Source organism: Diuraphis noxia, unplaced genomic scaffold (assembly GCF_037042655.1).
Source record: "Diuraphis noxia isolate RWA-SAM2 unplaced genomic scaffold, SU_Dnox_SAM2 contig0002, whole genome shotgun sequence".
In the NCBI taxonomy this organism is placed as follows: Eukaryota; Metazoa; Arthropoda; class Insecta; order Hemiptera; family Aphididae; genus Diuraphis; species Diuraphis noxia.
In genome coordinates, this window is record NW_028301712.1 from 86762925 (window position 1) to 86785126 (window position 22202).

General features: G+C 26.3%; 1 protein-coding gene across 2 annotated transcripts; it reads left to right on the plus strand.

Annotated features, from left to right (window-relative positions):
* Positions 1-813: 813 nt before the first annotated feature.
* LOC107165811 (dietary and metabolic glutamate transporter-like) lies at positions 814-22020 on the plus strand. Of its 2 annotated transcripts, XM_089219703.1 has the most exons (9): positions 814-1035; positions 1108-1182; positions 18953-19416; positions 19490-19577; positions 19681-19904; positions 20007-20159; positions 20250-20382; positions 20459-20697; positions 21272-22020. In XM_089219703.1, exons 1-9 carry the CDS (start codon positions 837-839, stop codon positions 21497-21499), a joined length of 1803 nt encoding a protein of 600 aa, XP_089075829.1. In that variant the 5' UTR covers positions 814-836; the 3' UTR covers positions 21500-22020. The 2 variants fall into 2 exon arrangements, with proteins under 2 accessions (XP_089075829.1, XP_015369697.1); XM_015514211.2 differs by lacking the exons at positions 814-1035; positions 1108-1182 and adding an exon at positions 17137-17561.
* Positions 22021-22202: the final 182 nt, after the last annotated feature.

The following is a 22202-nucleotide window of genomic DNA, read 5'->3' on the forward strand; positions in this document are numbered from 1 at the left end:
AGTTCATCATATTCATCATCTGACAAAGATAAGAAGAGATAGTTGATTCACAACAATTAGACCAATTTTACAATAATTATAGATTATTAGAATAAACAATACGTTTGTGCAGAAACCTTAACAATAACAAATGTTTTCTGCTCGTAGTAATTTTCTTTTTCATCCTATGACAACGACATGTCAAGACGACAAAATATAGCTGTAAGTCTATAATGTAAACAAGTCGATAATTGTATTGTACCTGTCATTAAGTCATAGAGTAAGTAATTGGAACAACTTCAAATGGTTCAAAATCGAAATGAGTGTGACTAATGATTACTATAAGGACAAATGTCAAAGTGTATGTCAAATACTCGTGTACTAATAGAAACTATTAATTATATCAATAATTTTACATAAAATTATGTTTTGATTTATATAGGCCATCAAACTCTTCTTTAAATATAAAAAATTAGTTTAAAATCATAATAATAATCTATAAATACACATTTAATTTGTATATCATACAATATTAAATATATTATGGCGTAATTATTTTTTGGTCGATTATTGTATATTGTAGTGCAGGCGTGCCCAACCTTATTTAACTTGCGGGCCACATTCGAAATTTATATTTATACTGCGGGCCGTATATGCTTCATGGTTTTTTTTTGTTCATTTCGATAAAATATAGACTAGTCATCTATTATACATTTTATCGGATATAATATTATCTTTGTTCACTTATCGAATTTATGACTCAAATCGTATCTGTTTAAAGTTCTCAATATTTCCACGCTATAGTGGTATAGTTGTTAGTTTGTTTTCGTCATTAGAAATTGTACGTTCACATTAAGATGTCTCAAAATAAAAAGCGCAAAATTTATACCGAATGCCGTGTTTTTAATGATAATTGGAGTCTAAGTTATTTTTTTATCGAGTATCGAAATAAAGCTATGTGTTTGATATGCTACGAAACCGTGGCGGTCTTTAAAGAATTTAATATTAAAAGACATTATGAAAGTAAACATCAAAACAAATACGTCAATTGTAAAGGTAAATATTTATCATATTTTTTTATTTTTCTGAAGAGGGTATTTATTGGTATTATATAATTTTAAATTTTAGGGAATCTTAGAACTTCTTTGTTAGAAAAATTCAAAAGTGAACGCGTCGGAAATGTATTTGAAAAATATAATAGAGGTAAAGATGAGATTATTTTTTTACACCTATACAAATTTCTAATTTTTATAAAATTGTCACGGGCTGGTTGGAACACCTTCGCGGGCCGGATTCGGCCCGCGGGCCGCGGGTTGGGCACGCCTGTTGTAGTGCATAAGTATTTTAAAATTGAAAGTTAAGTTAAGTGAGATTTTTGAATATTTTTTTTAAAGCATTACTAGTTAGTATCGACGTATGCATTATTTTGTAAGGCTACTTTCCCATATAATATAATATATATTTAAATGTATAATTTTTAAATCATTGAAACCTTGTTGTTTCATTTTAATTTTGCTAAATATTACTGTTCAGCAATATAATACAAAGTCAATAATATATTTTGTGAACACATATTTGGAGAAAAAAAGTATAAAAAAATCAAGTTTTTGTAAGTAACTACTGTCTGTGCCATGCAACATTAAGTAAAAAACCACCAAAGTAAGCAAAAAAAGAATTTTCAAATTTCATGGTCGTTATAACAACAACTTAATAATATGCCACAAAACCTCTCAAGCAGATTGCTAGATTTTAATTCAAGATAAAAAATAGTTTTCCAAATAGCACGAACATTTTGTCACTTTCAGTACACTTTTTGATTGTTAACCTAATTAATATACATTAAGACATTTATATAAAAATCAATGATTTTTTATTAAATAATTAGTGTTCTAGTTACTATTTATTTAAAACAAATTATAATTTTTTGAGTTTTGATGCTATAAATCAGTTATTATTTAAATTAAAATATTCGCCAAAATAAATTATTATATACGCCAGGTACCTATATAAATATGTTAAAATACAGTCTAAATTATATAATTGCTTTTTAAAAACATAAATTTAATAATGTATTAAATATAAATATACGATAACTACACGTTTATTAAGATATATGATACGATTGTTAATATATATCTGACGTCACCTTTCATAATAATATCATAATATACAAGTTATTTTAGTCTATAGTTCACGCCTTGGAATTTAGAAGTATATAACTTAATTTACTTATACAACATGCTTTCCACTTCATTTGTAAGTATTGGGTTAGGTTAGGTTATTTTGGCAGAAAGAAACTATTATAGCATATTATGAGAATTTCATTATACCGAAATGATAGAAAATTAGATGACAGATAAAAAATATTTAGTTAAAATCATTAATAGCAAAATAATGTTTATTAAAAGTAATTTTTTGTAATTTTCTATAAATATTACATTTTTACATTTAAAAAAATTGTATTATACTATTGGAGAGTTTTGGTTATGGTTAGATTTACTGAGCAAATATGCTAACATATGTATTTAATATTTACAGATAAGCCAATTTACCTATGTCCTACGTTATCGAATATTATTACCTATATATTAAATTGTATTAAATAAATCTAATCATCTTGTTCATCAATATAACGAAATTAAATTGACATTGACGTTGCAGTACAAGTAAGCAAAATGTTATCTATTAAATACAAATTCGTAAATATAGATCATTAGATACTCATTTATATTTATTTTTTTTTTTAAATTTATACTATAATTTTTCAATACATATTTTATCACTAGGGAGCGATGTTGTTGCATTTGCAATTTTTTTTTCTATTGTTCGGATTCGTTGCTAAGTAAGTTATAAATTTGTTTTTAAACGAGTACCAAATAATATATAACAATTTTAAGTGCAAAAAGTTGCAATTTTTGACCTTTTTTCAATTTTGTTGATTGTCGTCATTTTCAATACAATTTTATATATTTTTTATGTTTTCACTTTTTTTTGTTATATTATACAGTGCAGTATTTTTAAAAGTAAGGTATGGTTTTTTTAAAAAAATAAATCAAAAATAGTTTAAATAAAAAGTTTTAAATTTTGATAAAATTATTTGTAGATTTCTGAAAAAATAAGAAGAACGCACAATTTACCATATTTTGAATGACAACTGACGAGAATTTGAATTTGAATCTTTTTTATTATCTACTCGTTTAAACCCTATCTAATAAAACTTTATAATATTACTTGATAAAATGACCTAATCCATTTCATAAAATAATTTTTTAATATATTTTTTGGTACAAAATATTTTTTAATGCAATTTTGGGTTTTTTCACAGCAATAATGCAATCTGTTTTATAACATTTTTAATGCAACAACATCCGAGCCCTATTTATCACTGTAATAATAAATGAACATTGAACATATATACAGTTCTTTGGTTATCAAAGTATTTTTTTTTTCTTAGCATTATATTAGGTTCTTTATTTTAGGTCATGAACATGCTATCTTTAGCAATTAATAGTCACGTATTTAGGTAGTGGGAAAGTGTACCATATTACTCGGGTGGTAAATTTGTCAATTCATGAAGGGGGTAGGTAAATATTAATTGATATAATATTTTTACTAAGGGTTTATTGATAATTTGTATCAAAAAATAATTAAATTTATAGTATTTTTATAATTGTTTTAGCTTGTCCAATCCAATCTGCACCATGCCTAGAAGTAACGTTTTTTAGCACTCAGATTCCCCTATCCCAAAATTTTAAATATATCGGGCTGACTCTCGACCGCCGTCTTACCTGGGCTCACCACATCAAAGCCAAAACATAACAATTAAACTCCCACTTACAAAAAATGCTCAAAACCCTAATCGTTAACAACAAACACTTAAAACTAAACTACTCTAGAAATCTCTCATAAAACCAATTTGGACATACAACCTGCATCTATGGGGCAATGCAAAAATTTCTAATTTAAATAAAATTCAACGGTTCCAAAATAAAACACAAAGAAAAATTACGAATTCTCCACAATACGTATCAAATCACACCCTGCATAAAGACCTACACATGAAAATAATTCAGGAAAAGGAAAAAAATATTATATACGATTCCACACCTACGTCTTAACTCTCACCCAAACGAACTTATAAAAAATCCAGCTGCATTAACTATCCCTAGTAACCCTCCTAGTTGCTTTAAGCGAAAATTATGCAGAGATCTACTAAAACTAAAATCTTAATCCAAAAAACAAAAACGGAATAATTATATAAAATAAAATAATTGAAAGACGAAAGTGTTATAGTTGGGCGGCTTCTTCATTCGAAATTTTCATTATTTCCTTTTGTCAATTAGCTCATACTCTTGTGCCGATTTTGTATTTTATAAATAAAAAAAAAACTATTATAAGCTTCTGTTAAAACTTTAAAATCAAATATTACATGCAAGTGTAATTATACAATTTTTAATTTAGAACCATTGTTCGTTCTTAAAAATTTCTTTAAAAAAATAGGCCTATCCGAATATGATATTCGAAATAAGTGATGCTATTAAAAAAAAACAAATTTTACTGCACATGTGCATACCAAAATTGTGTATTTATACAGTGTGATTCTCTTAAGTATGTATACTAATTATCTAGAAAAGTATTAACTTTAAATTTTTTTTTTTTAAACTTATAGTTTTTTTTTTTTTTTTTTATTGATCGATTTGTTACAACCCGGCATCTTAGGCCATTAGTTACAGTTTTTTTTTTGTGATACTTTGTTACATAATTGCATTTACATTTACATTTACATTATATTTGTTTTATTAAATTAGTTGATTTTAAAAAATTAAGTATTTTCCTGTTTTGGTCGGGATCCGGACCGAGTAGTGAATCAAGTGTTTCTGTAATATTGAAACTTATATTTTTATGTTTTTCTAAAACCGTATAATATTCAAATGTTTTCACCTTTATATTTATTGGTGAAACCACAATCAACTTTTGATTTTCAAATAGTAACATGTAATAAATATATCATGAAAATAAAACCATTTTTAGAATGAATTAACATTTTTATTTTTCGTTGATTGGTTTGCTAGATACAACTCCTCAAAGTATTGGTGGTTAAAGGAGGTGTTATAAATGTGGAATTGTTTATATTATTTTTTCATTTGTAAAGACTAGAAGCTATAACTGATAAATTAGATACTATTCGACCTAATAGGTAACAATATTAATAACTGTTGTACTTAGTACCTAATTAATTGAATATCTTATTACACCCATATGCTAATTTGATCATAATTTAATTGATTGTTATTTGTTTTGTTACTTTGAATTCAACAATGTCGAATTTAATATTAGCTCTTGGTCTTTAAAATTATTGGAAAAATAAAAACCACCAATATTTTGAGAAGCTGTATCTCACAAACCAGTCAACGAAAAATAAAAACGTTAACACGTAAATTCATAAAAAATGGTTTTATTAATTCATGAGATTTTTATTAAATGTTACCATTTGAAAATCAAAAGTTGATAGTGGTTTCACCAATAAATATTAAGGCGAACAAAACTAAAATATTACATGGTTTTAGAAAAATATAACCTAGAAGTTTAAAAAAAAATTTTTAAAAAGTTAATACTTTCCAAGATAATTAGTGTACTCACTTAAATTGATCATCCAATATGCCACTATAACTTGTGAAAAAAATTATATTCATTCCAATTTGGTCAGTCCGAGAAATTCCATGTTCCCTAAATTGGTAAACAAACAGTATGTATGTATATATATTATATATATTATTATGAATTATCATTATTGTTTAAAAAAATAACTGTTATTCTTCTATAATGACATATTGTTATCAATTATCATTATCTATAATTGAAGAATATTATTTTATTGCCATTAAATTACTTATTTTATTTTTTACAGGTATTCCTAATACCTATACAATATTTCATGTAATAAGCCAATTTATAACTATCACGTGTTGTGGTGATGATTGTAAATTTATTGTTATACCTACTGTAGTATCAGTTAATACTGATGATCATTTCAAAATATTGAATTTATCTTAGTGATATTTTAAGATATAAGTTATAAGCAATTACTTGAAATGATGATTGTACTTAAATGTATATATATGTAAAACCTAGGACATAAGTGTAATGTACATTCCATGTACATTATTTCTTTACTATAACCTTATTAATCATACATTTTTCATTTTTGTTATCAAATATAGTTACAGGTTAACCTTTAAACTTAAACTTAAAATATAAATTATTGATTTATCAGTACATAAGTAATAAGCTGCAAAGATTTGTTCTTTTTACTGTGCACCTTTTAGTAGCAAGTGTATTAAATGTTTATTTTATGTATTAATGCCACATCACGTCTTAAATTATTTGATTGATGAATGAATATTTTTTTTTATTTGAGTAAAAATTATATACTTAAATACACTTTATAAAAAATACAATATTTTTTTTATTTTTTTTATTGGTACAGCATCAGCAACTAAGATTATTAGTTTGAACAATAATAATATTACTATATATTAATGAGTTAATAAAATTATATAGATTGAGTTTTACGTATAAATGTATTAAAGAAATAAAATAATTTTTGTGCTGAAGGCTCCAATTGAATTAGAATGGAAAATTTTTTTATAAGCTTAAAGTTAGAATTTGGACAACAATAGTTTCTTTAATCAAGCTAACCAAGCCCTTTTATGTATCCCTCCATATATTATGCATTTGTGCTTATTGTAAAAATACTTGATGCAGATTGAAAAAATAAAATAAATATGACAAAAAAAGGAAGTGGCCCACAAGTAGTTTTCAAAAATTAAATTTGGTGCTTATAATTGTTGAATATACATATACGTTATTGTATACACATAATTTATGAATTTATCTGTATTAAATCTTAAATTGTATGGGCATCGAATCATTATATGGTTAATTTTTTATTCTGGTATAATTCAGTAATAATATTCTAATCTACGGTAAATTAGAATTGTCTATAGTAATATACTAATTACTAATATTATCAAATAACGTTAAATGACAATTACATAATACTAATTGTTGAAATAATCCTATCACTAAATAGATTATACACTTTTGTAGGTACTTGACATATTTGACCATATGGCATAACTTATGTCCATCGACACTCACCACAAAATAAAAAGTATTGTTCCTAAATCCTAAGTTATTTTAAGTTTTCTATTACACAAGTAAAGTAAACAAATACAAATAAACTAGTTGGCGATTCAAATAGTATTGCAGTATTTGATATTCGTATTTAATTAACAAAATAATATCAAGTGATACATGCAGATAGTAAAATAATAATGAAAAATAACGAATTAACAATTTTACATGAGACATTACCGAGAATCATACTATCTTTAAAAGTTTTGTTTATTATCAAAAGCAATAATATTGTAAATTCAAATAAATATCTCAACAGTATTGTACTTAAATATTTCTAGATACAGATTTAAAATTTACTACGAGGCAATGGAAATTATGCCTCGAGCGTGTCAATGAAGAAATGATAATTAAATAGTTAGTAAAACTATAATAATATTATGTAAATCATATATGTGCGTTGTAGAAAGTCGGGAGAGGTAGGCCATTGATTGACGCTGAATAACAATATTAAGAATTGGCATAGGCCAATTAAGCCGTATAGAGCGTGATGGTGACAACAATTAAAATAAATAATGATATGACTATCTATATGGAACGAATTTTCAATTTAATACAACTCATTCAATTTAAATTAATTACTATATCAAAGTTTGGAAAAATATGTAGTACTGATACAGTGCTTATAGTGATACAAAAACTATACCATTAGTCATTATACCTACTTAGTACATCAAAATTGTATTATGGGTTAAATATTAAAATATACATCAACTTCTCATTTTATTGAACAATTTAGTTGAAAATAGTATAAAAACTTATGTCCTAGTAATTATTTACAAACTGAGTATGAGATACATATACATAGTGATGAGCCATCTGAATGACAACTGCAGGCAATGATACGAATAAGCAACGAACCACATAAGTATGCTTATGTCTAATAATATTTTATTAAAATATATCACAAATTATACGCAATTAATTGAGTACAATAGGGAATTTTGATTTGGGTTATTTAAATACATTAAGTTGTTAAAACGGCCAACAATTCGTAATAAACGTATAAATTCGTCAATACAGATTCTGAGATATTATATTACTATATATATATATTATATAATCACTCCTCGTCAAACTACCAAAGATTGATTCAATTAATCAGTAGTTATAAGCAATATATTTTATCACCAAAAGACGTCAGGAAGTCATTATCAATAGACTCAGAATTTGGCATACGTGGCTCACACATAGCTTTCTCACGAGACGTGAAGACTCTGCCCATTGCTTACCTGTGGCGAAGGGCTTACCGTTAAACACGTCATCCTTTTACACAGCTGAAACTACGCCGATGCCAGAACATCTCTAAACATTCCGAATCATCTATATGAAGCACTTTGACTCAGTCTTGAAAACTACAGCAAAATTATAATATTTCTATAAAGAACTAAACTTTAAAACCTTATATAATGTATCAATGTATCTTTATTAATGTTAATGTTAGCCAATAACCTTAGTCGTTAAGGCTTAAATAAATAAAAAAAAAATATATATATATATATATATATGTATATATTTTATATTTTCTGCAACATTTTTTCCAAGCAGTTCTATTTTCCTTGTTCACTTTTCTGGAACTCATTATTTACTCTATTACGTAATGGTTATGTAATAGGTACATATATTATATTTATTTATTTATTATCTTGTGTTATTCGTAAGAGGTGAAACTCTAAGTAAGAATAACACAATCTATATACCTATCTACCTACCTATAATAATACATAATATTATTTTATAAATCAAACGCTTGTGTAATTAGTAATACTATAGAAGTACTATTATATTGATTGAATATGTTGCATCGTAATTCTTAATACTCTGTACTTTTTAAGGAGGACAACAACAAAATAAACACAAAGTTTTCTATATCAGCGCATAATTAATCTAAGTAATCAAAAATTTAATTCGTTGAAGTGTATATTGCGTGTAAATCGAGGACTTATACGTGTCACGCTTAGTGACGTAGTTAAAACATATAAATGTGATTGTCTCCAAATATTTAAGTTCAAGTTATTATTTATGTTCAATGATAGTTTTGACGCATTTATTCGATAACGTTTGAATAATAAAAACCATCAATACACACCTAATTTAATTCTGAAAAAATTTTTGAATAAATCAGAGATATATGTCTAAGAATACTATTATAAGGCCATAATGAGGTTATAATCACTTGAGTGTATTTATACGAGGTACTTGCCACTTTGTATATTTCTTGCTAATTATTAAAATTTCTGAACCGTTGAGCCAAAATATAGAAGGGATTCCTTAGTTCGAAAGGTGGTATCATGTTTACGTCAAAAATGACAAACGATAAATATATATACAGGGTGATTGATTTATCATAAAACACTCATTATTTCAAAAAGTATTGACTTTTTTCAAAATATTTTTTTACATGGTTTCAAGTTGTTATAAAACCAACGTTTTTATTAAAAAATTTTATTTTTAAATATTTTTTATCCTTATCGTATTATTATCCTTATACAAATTTATAGAATGACCCCAGCCATTGAGCACTAAGACATATACATGTCAATGTTGGTGATTTGTTGTGTACAATATTAAACAACCATCTTAAAAAGTAACAACTTTACTCCCTCTGTATTTATAATAGAATCACAAAAGTTCTACAACGCATAGAAGATAAATTTATCCATGAAGTAGGGTTTTATTATTATTATTATTATTATTATTATTTTTTTTTTTGATAGCACTAATTATCATTTTTTGATAATTAAATAAAAAAAAAAAACAAAAATCCTAATGTTTTTAAACTGATAACTTTAATTGTTTTTATGTTATCTAAATTATAAAAGAACTACGTACAGATAAAATTCATCCCTTTGAGTAGTGTAATGTTGATAATTCCATTATAGGTATACAGACAGGATAAAGAAGTTCAACGCAAAAACATTTTTTGGTATGGTGAATTGGGTGGCGTCATTTTTGGTGTGTTGTAAATTTGTAAGACGAAGATATATTCCGGATAAGTCGTCCTTTGAATGCAATATAGCATATTGAAATGGAGTTATATATTTTTACTATAACAAATTAATAATGATTAGAGTTAATCGTCACATATTATAACGTATTTGGTATATTATTTAACACATTTCGTACGATTTAAGTGAATTGCAATATAAGTGTTAGGTATCGTGTTACACAACAACAGTTGTTATACTTACCTAAATTCACTAAATTATTTCAATATATTTAGGTTATTTTCTGAACAATAACAAAGTCAATAGTAAATAAATTTATCATAATCAGCAAAATAGAAACCATATTAAACTAAATAGGTAGTTAATCAAATCATATGTACGTCTCAAAGTGCCTATACTCGTATAATAACATTATAACGCTATAATTCACTAATTTATTTATTTGGAAAATGTTATGCACATAAAAATAATATTGCAACTGTCAACTGATACAATAATATAATATAATATAATATAATGTATGTTGTAAATAATGGAATAGGATAACGATATATTATTTTATTATGTTTATGTGTCGTTTAAAGTAAATGAAAATTATCGAATCACCAAGCTGTGTATATTAAATTGTTAATATGATTATAATATAGTTATGTAATTAACTGCTATACACCAACCTGTAAACGATATTTACTCAAAACCCACACACAAAAAAAAAAAATAGATTTTAATCATACATTTGTATTTTATAGACAAATAATATTTAACACCAAATAACATGTATAATAAATACTTCTTAAAGATATTCGATTGAGAATGTTGACATCGATTATTGATAGACGTCATTATTATGTTTGCTATAAATATTAGATGTTTGTATTTCAGTATTTCATACGATTGACATGACAATATCACGTTTCGTAGTCCTCCAGTTTGTAAGAGCGCAAGTTGATAATATTGCCTACTTAAAATAACATTATAATACGTGTTCCTTACATCTATGTCAATAATTGTAATTTATTCTAGATTATAAGGACAGTGTAATTTTATTTCAATTTATATTGTTATTTTCATAGATATGTTAATATTTTCAATCCCAAACATAATCTGAGTGAACATTCAATTCATTTAAATGTTTAAAAATGTTATGAATGTGTAATGTGTATAGTGTGTATACGTGCAAATCTAGAGTAATACACTTTTTTTTCTAACTTGTGAAGTGTATATAATAATATTGAAAAAATTAAGTCAAGTTTAAAATCATTTAATATATGATTTCAAAAATAGGTTATTTAACCTTATGTTTTAATTTATCTTTTATTTATAATTCGTTTTAGATTCTGAACGAAGTGATGAATATATTGATTTTACAATGATGTGTGTTTTTTTGTTTTGTTTTTTTTGTTTTTGTGTCTGTGTACAACATAACTAGTCGAAATAATGCTTCAATTTCAAACTTTGGGGGTGGTTTCCGATGTAAAAGTGAATATCCTTGGTGCATCATAGAAGTCAAAAGTAAACATTTTCCAACAGTTTTCAAAAAAATCGAGAAAAACAAAAAAAAAATGACAGAAAAACGGGAATTTTTACGCAAAACCAGTTTTCGACCAAATCCATTTTTTTATATGGTTGTAATTCAAAAACTAATCACTGTAAATACTTGAAATTTTCACAAAATGTTTATGTTAGTGTTATCTATATACAGTTTAATTTTCAAAAAATTTTAACTTTTTTTGAGTTATTTATAGACCACTGAAATTTTCGATTTTTTTGAGAATTTTCCTTAAGAAGGTTCCTTATGAGTTGTTCTTATTTTAGCTAAAAAAAAAAATTAAAAATCGTTAGTCACAATTTTTTTTTATAAGCGTTTATAGTTCATATTTTTACGAAATCTGTCGAAAACGCGAAAATTTGCAAGTAATTTTGAAGTTTATAAATCATATAATTTTTTGTTTTTATAACTAAGGATTAAAAATACAATAACACAACAATAAGCAATAACAATAAGTTTTCCTAAAGTGTTCCTTCAAATAGCTATAGAGAAAACTCGAAGCGTCGTTATAGGAAAAATTTTAAGTGCGTTTGAATTTTAAATTTTTACGAAATAGCGTAACGATAACGATTTATCCTCAAACGATTTTAAACATTTATTATTATTCAAAAAGTATAAGTCGTAGATCCTTTAAAATTTTACCAGTTATTTAGATTGGCATTTTCTTTACATGATTTAATTTTCAAAATATTTTTTCTTTTGTTGAGGTATTTATAGACAACTGAAATTTTCAATTTTTATGAAAATTTTTTTTTTGAAGTGTCAATAAAATTTTTTTGGCCCTATCAAAATACTTGAAAATTTAATACAAAGTTCCTCATAAGTTATTCATATAGTGATTAAAAAATTACAAAAATACATAGGCACGATTTTTTTTTTATTAGCATTTGAAGTTCAAATTTCGACTAAATACATAAAAATTACGGCAATGTTCCAATTATTATCTCTTAGATCGAAATTCATAAAAGTTTTTCTTTTTAATTCTAAGATTTTAGAATTTAATACAAGGCTCATAATATATTTTTAAAATTGCAGTTGAAAAATAAAAGAAATAAATAGCCACCATTTTTTTTTACATGCATTCAAATTTAAATTTTGATAACATACGTTAAAATCACGAAAATTCTCAAATTATTTTAAGCTAGAAATTCATAAAAAATTTTTTTTAAATCTAAGATTTGAAAATTTTGATTAATCTATAATATATCCTAGACAGATAAACCGTCTCCGTTCAGAATCGTTTTTCGTATACAATGATAGGTATATCATTGCATTCAAATTTAACCTACCCTAGTCAGGGATCCACCCCATCCTCAATGTACAGCAGAGCGATACCCACTTACCCGCTTTTTTTGGCCTGCAATCGTACCTATGTACTCGTAAGTGCAGGTATATGTTACCTATTTTGTTTTATACCTACCAGTGTGGCAGTGTATACAAAATAAAAATGGATTTGTAAATTTTTGAATTAAATTCAAAATTGTAATTATAATAATAAATGAGATCAATCACCAACTTTATAAAAATGTCATTGATCTAAAATGTTTATAATTATTCACGAAAATCAAACAAAATAAATTACTTCGATGTTTATTGATTTTTCAGAAATGAACAACTATAAACATGAAAAAAAAATGCAATCTTGTTGTTATTAAAATAATTGTGTTGCAAAAATGAAGTGATTGAAAATTGTTAAGCTATGCGTTAGTTTTTGTACGTTTTTTTTATACCATTGAGTTTGTTTATTCAAGTACGCTATTATTTTGAAACATTAATTAGTATTGCTATTTCTAAAAACTGAGTTTATTTAAATTAATTTTGTTATATACTTATCATTTAAAATTTTAAAACATTTAAATTAAATTGTTTTTCAGAAAACCCATAATAAATAACTAAAATAATATTACGTACCTACCTATGTTTTAAATAGAATATACTTTATGCGACTTTTTTTTTTTTTGTCAAAAATGTTTTAAAATATTATATTTTTGATAGAAATAAAAATAAGATACAATATATTAAATAGAAATATATTCATAGAATTTTACAGTATCTCCGCTTTAGGTAATTGTTCGTGTGTAAAATAATTTATCATTGAATTTAAATTTAGCACATCCATTATAGTAACATATTCAATGACGATGTACACTCCCAAAATCATTTATTCAGCAAACTGGCTTTCCAGTTTTTTAATATTTTTACAAACAATAGCTGAATTGAAGTATTCTTAATAGCTTTTGAAATGTGTAGAAGTCTTTATAAGATATATTAACCACTTGATAAGACTAAAAGGACCACAAAAAAAGAACCGCTCAAAAGACCGTTTACTTCAATAATTGATTAATTTTAAATTAGTGTATTCTGTGTATTATACTATCATTGTTATAATATTATTGAATAATTGTTTAATCATAATGCAATACTTTGAATAATTTAATATTATTTTATTACAATTAAGCCATCAATTGATTATTTACATAGGTTCTAAGAATACAAATTTCAGACATACTCAAATTATGTAATATAATATTATATTTGTATTATGGTATTGGTTTATTGTGCTTTAAATATTTCACATACAATTTCGTTAACTGAATAAAAATCATATTTTAAACAGATCTTTTTTTTGATTCCTTATAATTTTCTTCAATATGACGACAAATAAACAATAATTTACGACACATACTTAATGATCTTTTTCCCTAAGTTTAAATTGAATATAAAATGTACAAAAACATGTATTTCAAACTTAAGAGACTTCAGTAAGTGTAATATGCTAGAATAATATGTGGAATTTCAATATAACATTTTTATAAAAAATAAAAACTAGTCTTATTTATATTTAATTTCTTATACCTACCTATACAAATATACATTTTCTAAGTCAGCGGTATTTATTATCCCAATGCAATAATTAGAAATAAAAATAATTATATATTTTTGTTATTAATTACCCAAGTTAAATATATCACTACTCAGTAGGTTACTTTAATTAGTTACTATTGTTAAACATTAAATAATAGAATAATTAAGTATTCGTGGTAATGAACTCTAGGTAAAACTATAAATTACAAAGTAGAGTATTTACATTCATATAAGTAGTGTTCTTTTTAGAAAGAATAAAAACACAAAAATTATAGTAGCATATATTATATTTTATATTATTATGGACAATCAAAGTCTTTATTGATGATTGGTCGTTGATTACAGTTCAAAGAACTATAACTTTTAATAATTATTTTTGCATACTTATTACTTACACTATTTAAATAAGCTATATAATTTATTATGCACAAATAAAAATTTGTATATTTTAACTATAAATAATTAATGTGTCATAATAAACATTAATTAGGAATCTATGTATTTATAATAATTCTCATAATCATTGTATTATTTAGACATTCAATAAGTAGACACCTAGCGGTATATACCTACTATATCTAAAAAAAAATATTTTTTTGTAAATCAAAAATTATATATAATATGCCTATCAGTTTGTTAAACAATGTATGATTTTTTTAAATACGTTAGGAAGGGGAACTTGACTAATAAGATGGAATTTATGAACTTGAGTTAAAAAATAAAATTAAAATAGGAACTGAGTGTTCTGAAAATGAAATAACGGTGATTATAATATATTATGTTTATTTAGATTATATTATGCATTTGAAAAACACGTGTCTTATACTATTCTTGTGTGTTAATCCTAGTTACGAAATACTTATGTAGTCTTATTTCAATAACAACGAACACTTTTAATATTTAGCACAAAGCAGTTGATAATTTCTGTTGAGTTATCATTTCAGGATTGACTTATTTTAAATGTATCGAGTGCCTGCAGACGATTGTTGTATCACGTAATGTTTTAGGTGGTTAGGTGGCTTTGGTGACACAACTGTTGCCAGTTAATTTATTTCTGTAGGTGTAAAAAAACCTTTTGAATGAAAATTCGTATTTTTTTTATTTGATTCCTATTTTTATATTAGTTCAGTATAAATATCAATTGTATTCCCCCTCTCCAAATACATAAGAATGTACTAATAAATATAATAAAACGTCAAGACGTTGTTTTTGTTTTCTTTGAAGTTACTATAAAATAAAACGTTATAACCACAAATGTATCGAAATTAAAAAGTGCTATAACTTCGAAATACGGCAAATTGTATATTTCTTCTCGGTAGGTAATTGGAAATTAATTTACAACTCACTTAAGCGTGTCTATTAAACACACTTTCGGAACAAATATGAAAATTTGACAAGTCATGAGCTCGTTATACGAATTAGACGTATGTAGTATGTGAAATAGACATTTTTTAAATTTTGCATAACACAGAATATACAGATTTATTGTTATTGTTCATAAAATAACCTTCTCAAATTAAAAAAAAAAAATAATAATATGTAGTTTGCTATTTCGAAATCTTTATTTCAACGTGAGGTAAGTACCAATAATTATTTTAAAATAAGATTCGCATCAATTAAATATTGTTTGTACCGTCTCGTACATAAGCGTTAAATTTGAAACATAAAATAATCCAAAGATAATATTTTTTGATAGTTATAGGTCAACTTACTATGATAATCTAAATAAAAAACTGTATAGACCGTATGTTTAAAACATATTTGACGGAGGCAACATCAAATTATGGGTACCTACGTGTTATCTCTCTCTCTCTCTCTCTCTAAACAGGTTTGATTTAAATCAGTGAGGTCACACACAAGCCAGTTATACCGTTATTTTCCATACTAATGTAAATAATTAACGATTCGCAATCAGAGACTGTAATATTTCAATCGCACCTTGCAAATCTACAAGTGAATGATAACACGACCTGCCAATAAATAATGGTACGCACTTTTAAAATCTTATACCTAGTGTTAATAACTGTAGTCATGGGCCAACGACTTAGCGATAAATGATACTCGAAGACCTTGAGAAAAATCCAAAAGTCGTAATTTTCACATCAATCATTAATCACAATAGATGTATATATAGGACTTGCCTATCCATCGATTAATGTCACAACTTAACGTGTACACGCACAAACATATGTGAGCCACAATCATTGAACCCTTTAGAGTTTAGACATAAACATTAAACGTGGATCGCACGCATGGTTTTTTGTTGATACTAAACTTTGTTCATCAGTGTTTGGTAACTACTCCGCAGAGTTAAATTGCCCAAAACGGGTTTGCACAACATTAAATAACATACCTAATTATTTGTTATTAATGAAATATTGTAGTTCAACGATTTTATGACGTATGTTATATTTGTTTCGTTTCGTACAACAGTTCAAACAACCGATACGCATAATAATCAATAATACTTACCATTATACACATTATATAATATGTACACAAACATGAACATGTGTTATCATTAATCGATACAAACATAAATCCAATGATAAAATATATTCAGATAAGGCGATCAGAACACAATAAAAGGACCGAACGTCTTAATCACCCACTCATTCGGTGTGGATCACATAACAATAACATATATAGTATCATGTTGTGTCTCGATCTGACGAGTGAACAGTGTTCAGACGGAAATTAGCGTTTGAAGACGTTGCGTTTTGTTCACCGGCTGCACTAGTCGACACATTCGTAATAATTCGTGGGAACATAAAAAATATTATTTTTTACTGTTTTGTTTTTTTTTTTTTTATCGTTTTAAACGTGTTGTATTTACTCAGATGGTATTACGTACCCACACTAAATATTAATAGGTAGAACCATCGTGGATGTTTTCCGATTCGTAAAAGTTTTTCCCACTATTATCGGTGGAGATTTTCAGAAAATTCCATTCAAACTTACTAATTCCCACGTATAACATCAAGACGATAGTAAATTACCTACTACTATGAAGTTAAATTCACGTAAGTAAATGTTTAGCTTTCTATCATATAAGAAAAATGAGTGTTTTATATAAAAAACATAAAAAAAATATAAATTTATGACTTTACAGTTATGTTATCAATATTTTTAAAAATTTAATAATTTAAATAACAGCTTTTTTGTTTTTTTTCTTGTGAAAACCCTTCAAAACTGTTATTTTAAAAATTGACTAACTAAACTTATAATTACAAAGTTCTAACAATACTCGTATCTGAGATTTATTTAACTTAATAATTATTTTGATGATGAAATTATAAGAATTAACACATATTTTGTTTAAACAAAATATATATACTTTGATATTAGGTAAAATTAAACTCCTTTTACATTTTATTGGCAGACTAACGATTAAATATGTTTCGCCTTAACTAAAAAAATTTAAATCAAAATATTAAAAAGAATAATCTAGGTATCAAAAATCTATTTTTAATAATAGATTTATAAACTAAAAGAATACCAAAACAAATTATTATCTATATAACATTTTGAAAATGGTTTCAATGGTAAATGAAAAATGTACAGTTAATAAAAAAAATTACCTGCTAATAATAGCATATTATTTTATTGATTATTCAATATTCTAATCTATAAAAAATAAACGTTATGTTTATTAGTTAACAATTTAATGTGATGAAAGGTGATAAACCGTAAACACCAAACACATTAATCAATATGAATGTATGTTATGTTATACCTAATGATCATAAAATATAATAAATACTTTTTAATTAGAATATTTTAATACTGAATGCATTTTATTAAAATGATTTTGTTTTAATTGCTTTTTATCTCATTACAGAATCAAAGTAGTCATTAGTACTACATAATATGCACATAACTACCAATAATAATAATAATCAAAATACAAGAGACCTAATTTCGTTATTGCATTATTTGATTAGTTCATTCATGTATAACTATTTACCTACTGTAATTAATTAAATTATCATAATATAATTTATATTTTAAAACTTTTTATCCCGTAGGCAATACTTGGATTGTTTTATCGTAGTTATAATTTTGTTTCAAGTATAAAGTGATCTTAATTAACTATTAAAATTAAAAGTACTAAGTATAAATGTGTTAGGGTACGATAATAATATACTGTTGTTTGATAATATTATAAATTATGTTTTATGTTATACTAAAGTTAATGAACTATTATATGACCCCTTTCAATAAAAACAGCCATAAAATATAATATTAATATAAGCACCTTCCATTCAATCATAGTATATAAAAACAAAAAAGTCATAATTTAATTTCCATACTTCAAAGTACAAATAAGTAGTTTTTCGATTTCTGTAAATTATGACCATACTACTGAGTACTGACGACTGATTGAAACATTTTTTTTTTGTTTTTGCTGCAGGGCACGTGTCTCAGAGATGGGTGATGGCCGTGATGGGAATGATGGGCGTCACGATGGCGTATGTGATGCGGGCCTGTTTGGGCTTAACGCTCACGCAAATGGTCAGGCCCGTGGTTGTGGAGGGTGGAAGTACAAGTTCTGTTCATCACGATTACTGCCCAATGTATAAGTCATCATCACTCAGCCAATCTAAGTCCAACCGGACAACAATAGTCGAGGAGGAAAAGTTCAAAAATCGGTTCGATTGGGACGAAAAGACGCAGGGCGAGATCCTGTCGTCCTTTTATTATGGTTACATACTCACTCACTTACCCGGTGGCATCTTATCTCAGAGATTTGGTGGTAAGCACACGATGGGCTTTGGAATACTGTCCACCGCAGTCTTCACGCTGATGACTCCATACGTAGCGTATATGGGTTCCTGGCCACTGACAATTTTGCGGTTCGTCGAAGGACTCGGAGAAGTAATGATGACGATTTACACCTTATACGATTTTAGTAAAACTATTGTGGCTGACTTAATTTTTTATCATCCAGGGAACAACTTTCCCAGCACTCTGCACGCTTCTGGCACAGTGGGCTCCACCAGAAGAAAAGGGAAAGCTCTCCACACTGGTGTTTGCAGGTAATATATATAATAACGTATTTACCGACCAGCAAGCACCATCCCACCTTTATGAAATACATATATTAACAACTTATGATAATAACGATGATTTGTGCAACAGGTGTGCAAATTGGTAATATTTTTTCAAACTTCTTGAGTGGTTTCATCATACAATACATACCCGGTGGTTGGCCAAATGTCTTTTACTTCTTCGGCATAACCTCGTTAGTTTGGTTTGTGATCTGGTGTATGTTCGTTTACAATGACCCTAATTCCCATCCGTTCATATCGGACATGGAACGAGACTACTTAAAACAGTCAATCGGAAGCCTAGAAAGAAAAAAGGTACGTGAAACAAAATGATCATGGACAATCGCAACACAACTATATATTCTTGATAGACTTGATGAACATATTATATTTTAATACTTGAATTGGTTATAACAGGACTTGGCCCCAACACCATGGAAGTCCATATTAACGTCGTGGCCAGTATGGGCACTGATTATTGTCGAAGCAGGACATGACTGGGGTGGTTTTACGATTATCAGTGATCTCCCAAAATATATGAGTGACGTCTTACACTTTTCTGTTACCGAGGTAAGTCTGATAAATATTTACAATTATGATTGAAATGCAGTTTACAGTATAAAATGTACAAAGAATAATTTAAAAATTTTCCATTTATAGAACGGTTTATTGTCATCCATCCCATACATCGCCCAATGGGTTACGTCTATCTTAGCTAGTATATTGGCGGACCGACTGATAAGCAAAAGAATAATGAGTGTAACTGCAGTCAGAAAAAGTTATGCTATTATTGGTGAGATTTAATATGAAAACATAACTTATATCAGTTATACCAATGCTGGTAACCGACAATAATGATATGATTTCAGGAACTGTTGGGCCAGGTTTGGGTGTGATGTGTGCTTCGTTTGTCGGATGTAATAAAATAATCGCCACTCTGTGTTTTACTTTGGGTATGGCATTAATGGGTTTCTGTTATCCCAGCATCCGTATAAATTCTCTCGACTTGTCGCCCAATTATGCTCCTACCATTATGGCACTGGTAAATGGTATTGGTTGTTTATCAGGAATGGCCACTCCATACGTCGCCGGAATTCTCACTCCAAACGTAAGTTTATTGTATGCCTAGTCATTGAGGTTAACTATTTAAAATATCGATAAGTATGATTGATTCGTTACACATATATAATATACATTTCATGTTTAAAAAATAATGTACGTTAGGAGGAGGGTTTTGAACATAGAAACTAATGAACCAATTGTCTCCAAATATTCCTTATTATTCGGTGATGGGGTGTAGTTATTTTTAGTCAAATTTTTGACCCATTTATAGGTTGTTATAAATGTGTTTCCTATGGTGTTTTAGTTTTTGCTCTCGAAAATTGAATACCAATTGTTAATAATAATTATGTTTGTAATTGTTAGTTATATACTCATAAAATACTTCACCAATTTTGTTGAACTTTTTAGAAACTGTTCTTAGTGATGTCCGAAAAGTTTAAAGATTTTTGTGTTTCATATCATATATTTGAAAATATACTAAGCGTTATCACTGACTTGACAAGATATCGCATATCTAACAATGGTTTATTAGTAATGATCTATAAATTGTTATTAAGTATTGTACCTAAATACTTCATAAAAATAAGTGTCTAATTAATTATTACATTTTAATTTTTCAGAGAACTGTGTTAGAGTGGCGTCTTGTATTCTGGATTATGATGATAGTAATGACAGCTTCAGCTGTGGTGTATGGGCTATTTGGATCTGGTGAGTTGCAACCATGGGATGACTTAGAACAACATTATCTAAAAGAAAAGGAAAAAGCTAAGAGGGGGTTGCCTATGGATGAAAGATTAAGTATAATTCATTCAAAATCCATTGAAGATGGGACATCGATAAATAATTAGGATCCTGACTAATGAAACCAACAAAACTATCCTATACACTGTAAATATAATTATTAACACATGTTACCTATTAGTTTATAGTAATTATATATTGTGAATAATTAGTTTGTAAATACTTGTTATATTTAGAACTAGTTAAATGTTGTAATATTATTTAAAAATAATTATAGGAACATACGTTATATTTATTATTTGTAGATTAAAAATTGTATATTTATTTTAAATTAAAAAAAAGTTAAATTTGTAATATTTTTTTTCTTCAATGATAACTTAAAATTCTATAGCCTTTAAAATAATGTGAAATCACTATTGTATTTATTAATTATTATTATTAAGAAAATCATATAAATCAGTTGAATTTTTTTTTCTAACATAATGAATTTATATTATACTATCTGTCCTTTTAGGCTTGGGCAGCGAGCACTCTGTATATTGTACACTGTACAGTATAGCAATGAAAATATTATGGAAAATATAAATCAACAATATTTTATTGTTTTTCTTTATTGATCTAATATAAATTGTTGTTGACTTTTAAAACTTTCTAATATATTCCAATATTAGATAACATTTTATCTAACCTAATGCTTTAACTTTAATGTATCACATATTTTTTTTCTCTATTTAAGTTTGTAGGTCCAGACATTTGTTGTTTTGAAACCACCAGTGTATATAAAATAAAAATGTCATAATATTTTTGCTT

What these genes read in the sequence shown, in the direction of transcription:
- LOC107165811 (XM_089219703.1), top strand. Translation starts at nt 837, where the DNA reads ATGTCTCAAAATAAAAAGCGCAAAATTTATACCGAATGCCGTGTTTTT. An exon ending in CAAATACGTCAATTGTAAAG is followed by an intron (nt 1,036 to 1,107) that starts GTAAATATTTAT and finishes TTTAAATTTTAG; the next exon opens with GGAATCTTAGAACTTCTTTG. An exon ending in GAAGCCTAGAAAGAAAAAAG is followed by an intron (nt 19,905 to 20,006) that starts GTACGTGAAACA and finishes TGGTTATAACAG; the next exon opens with GACTTGGCCCCAACACCATG.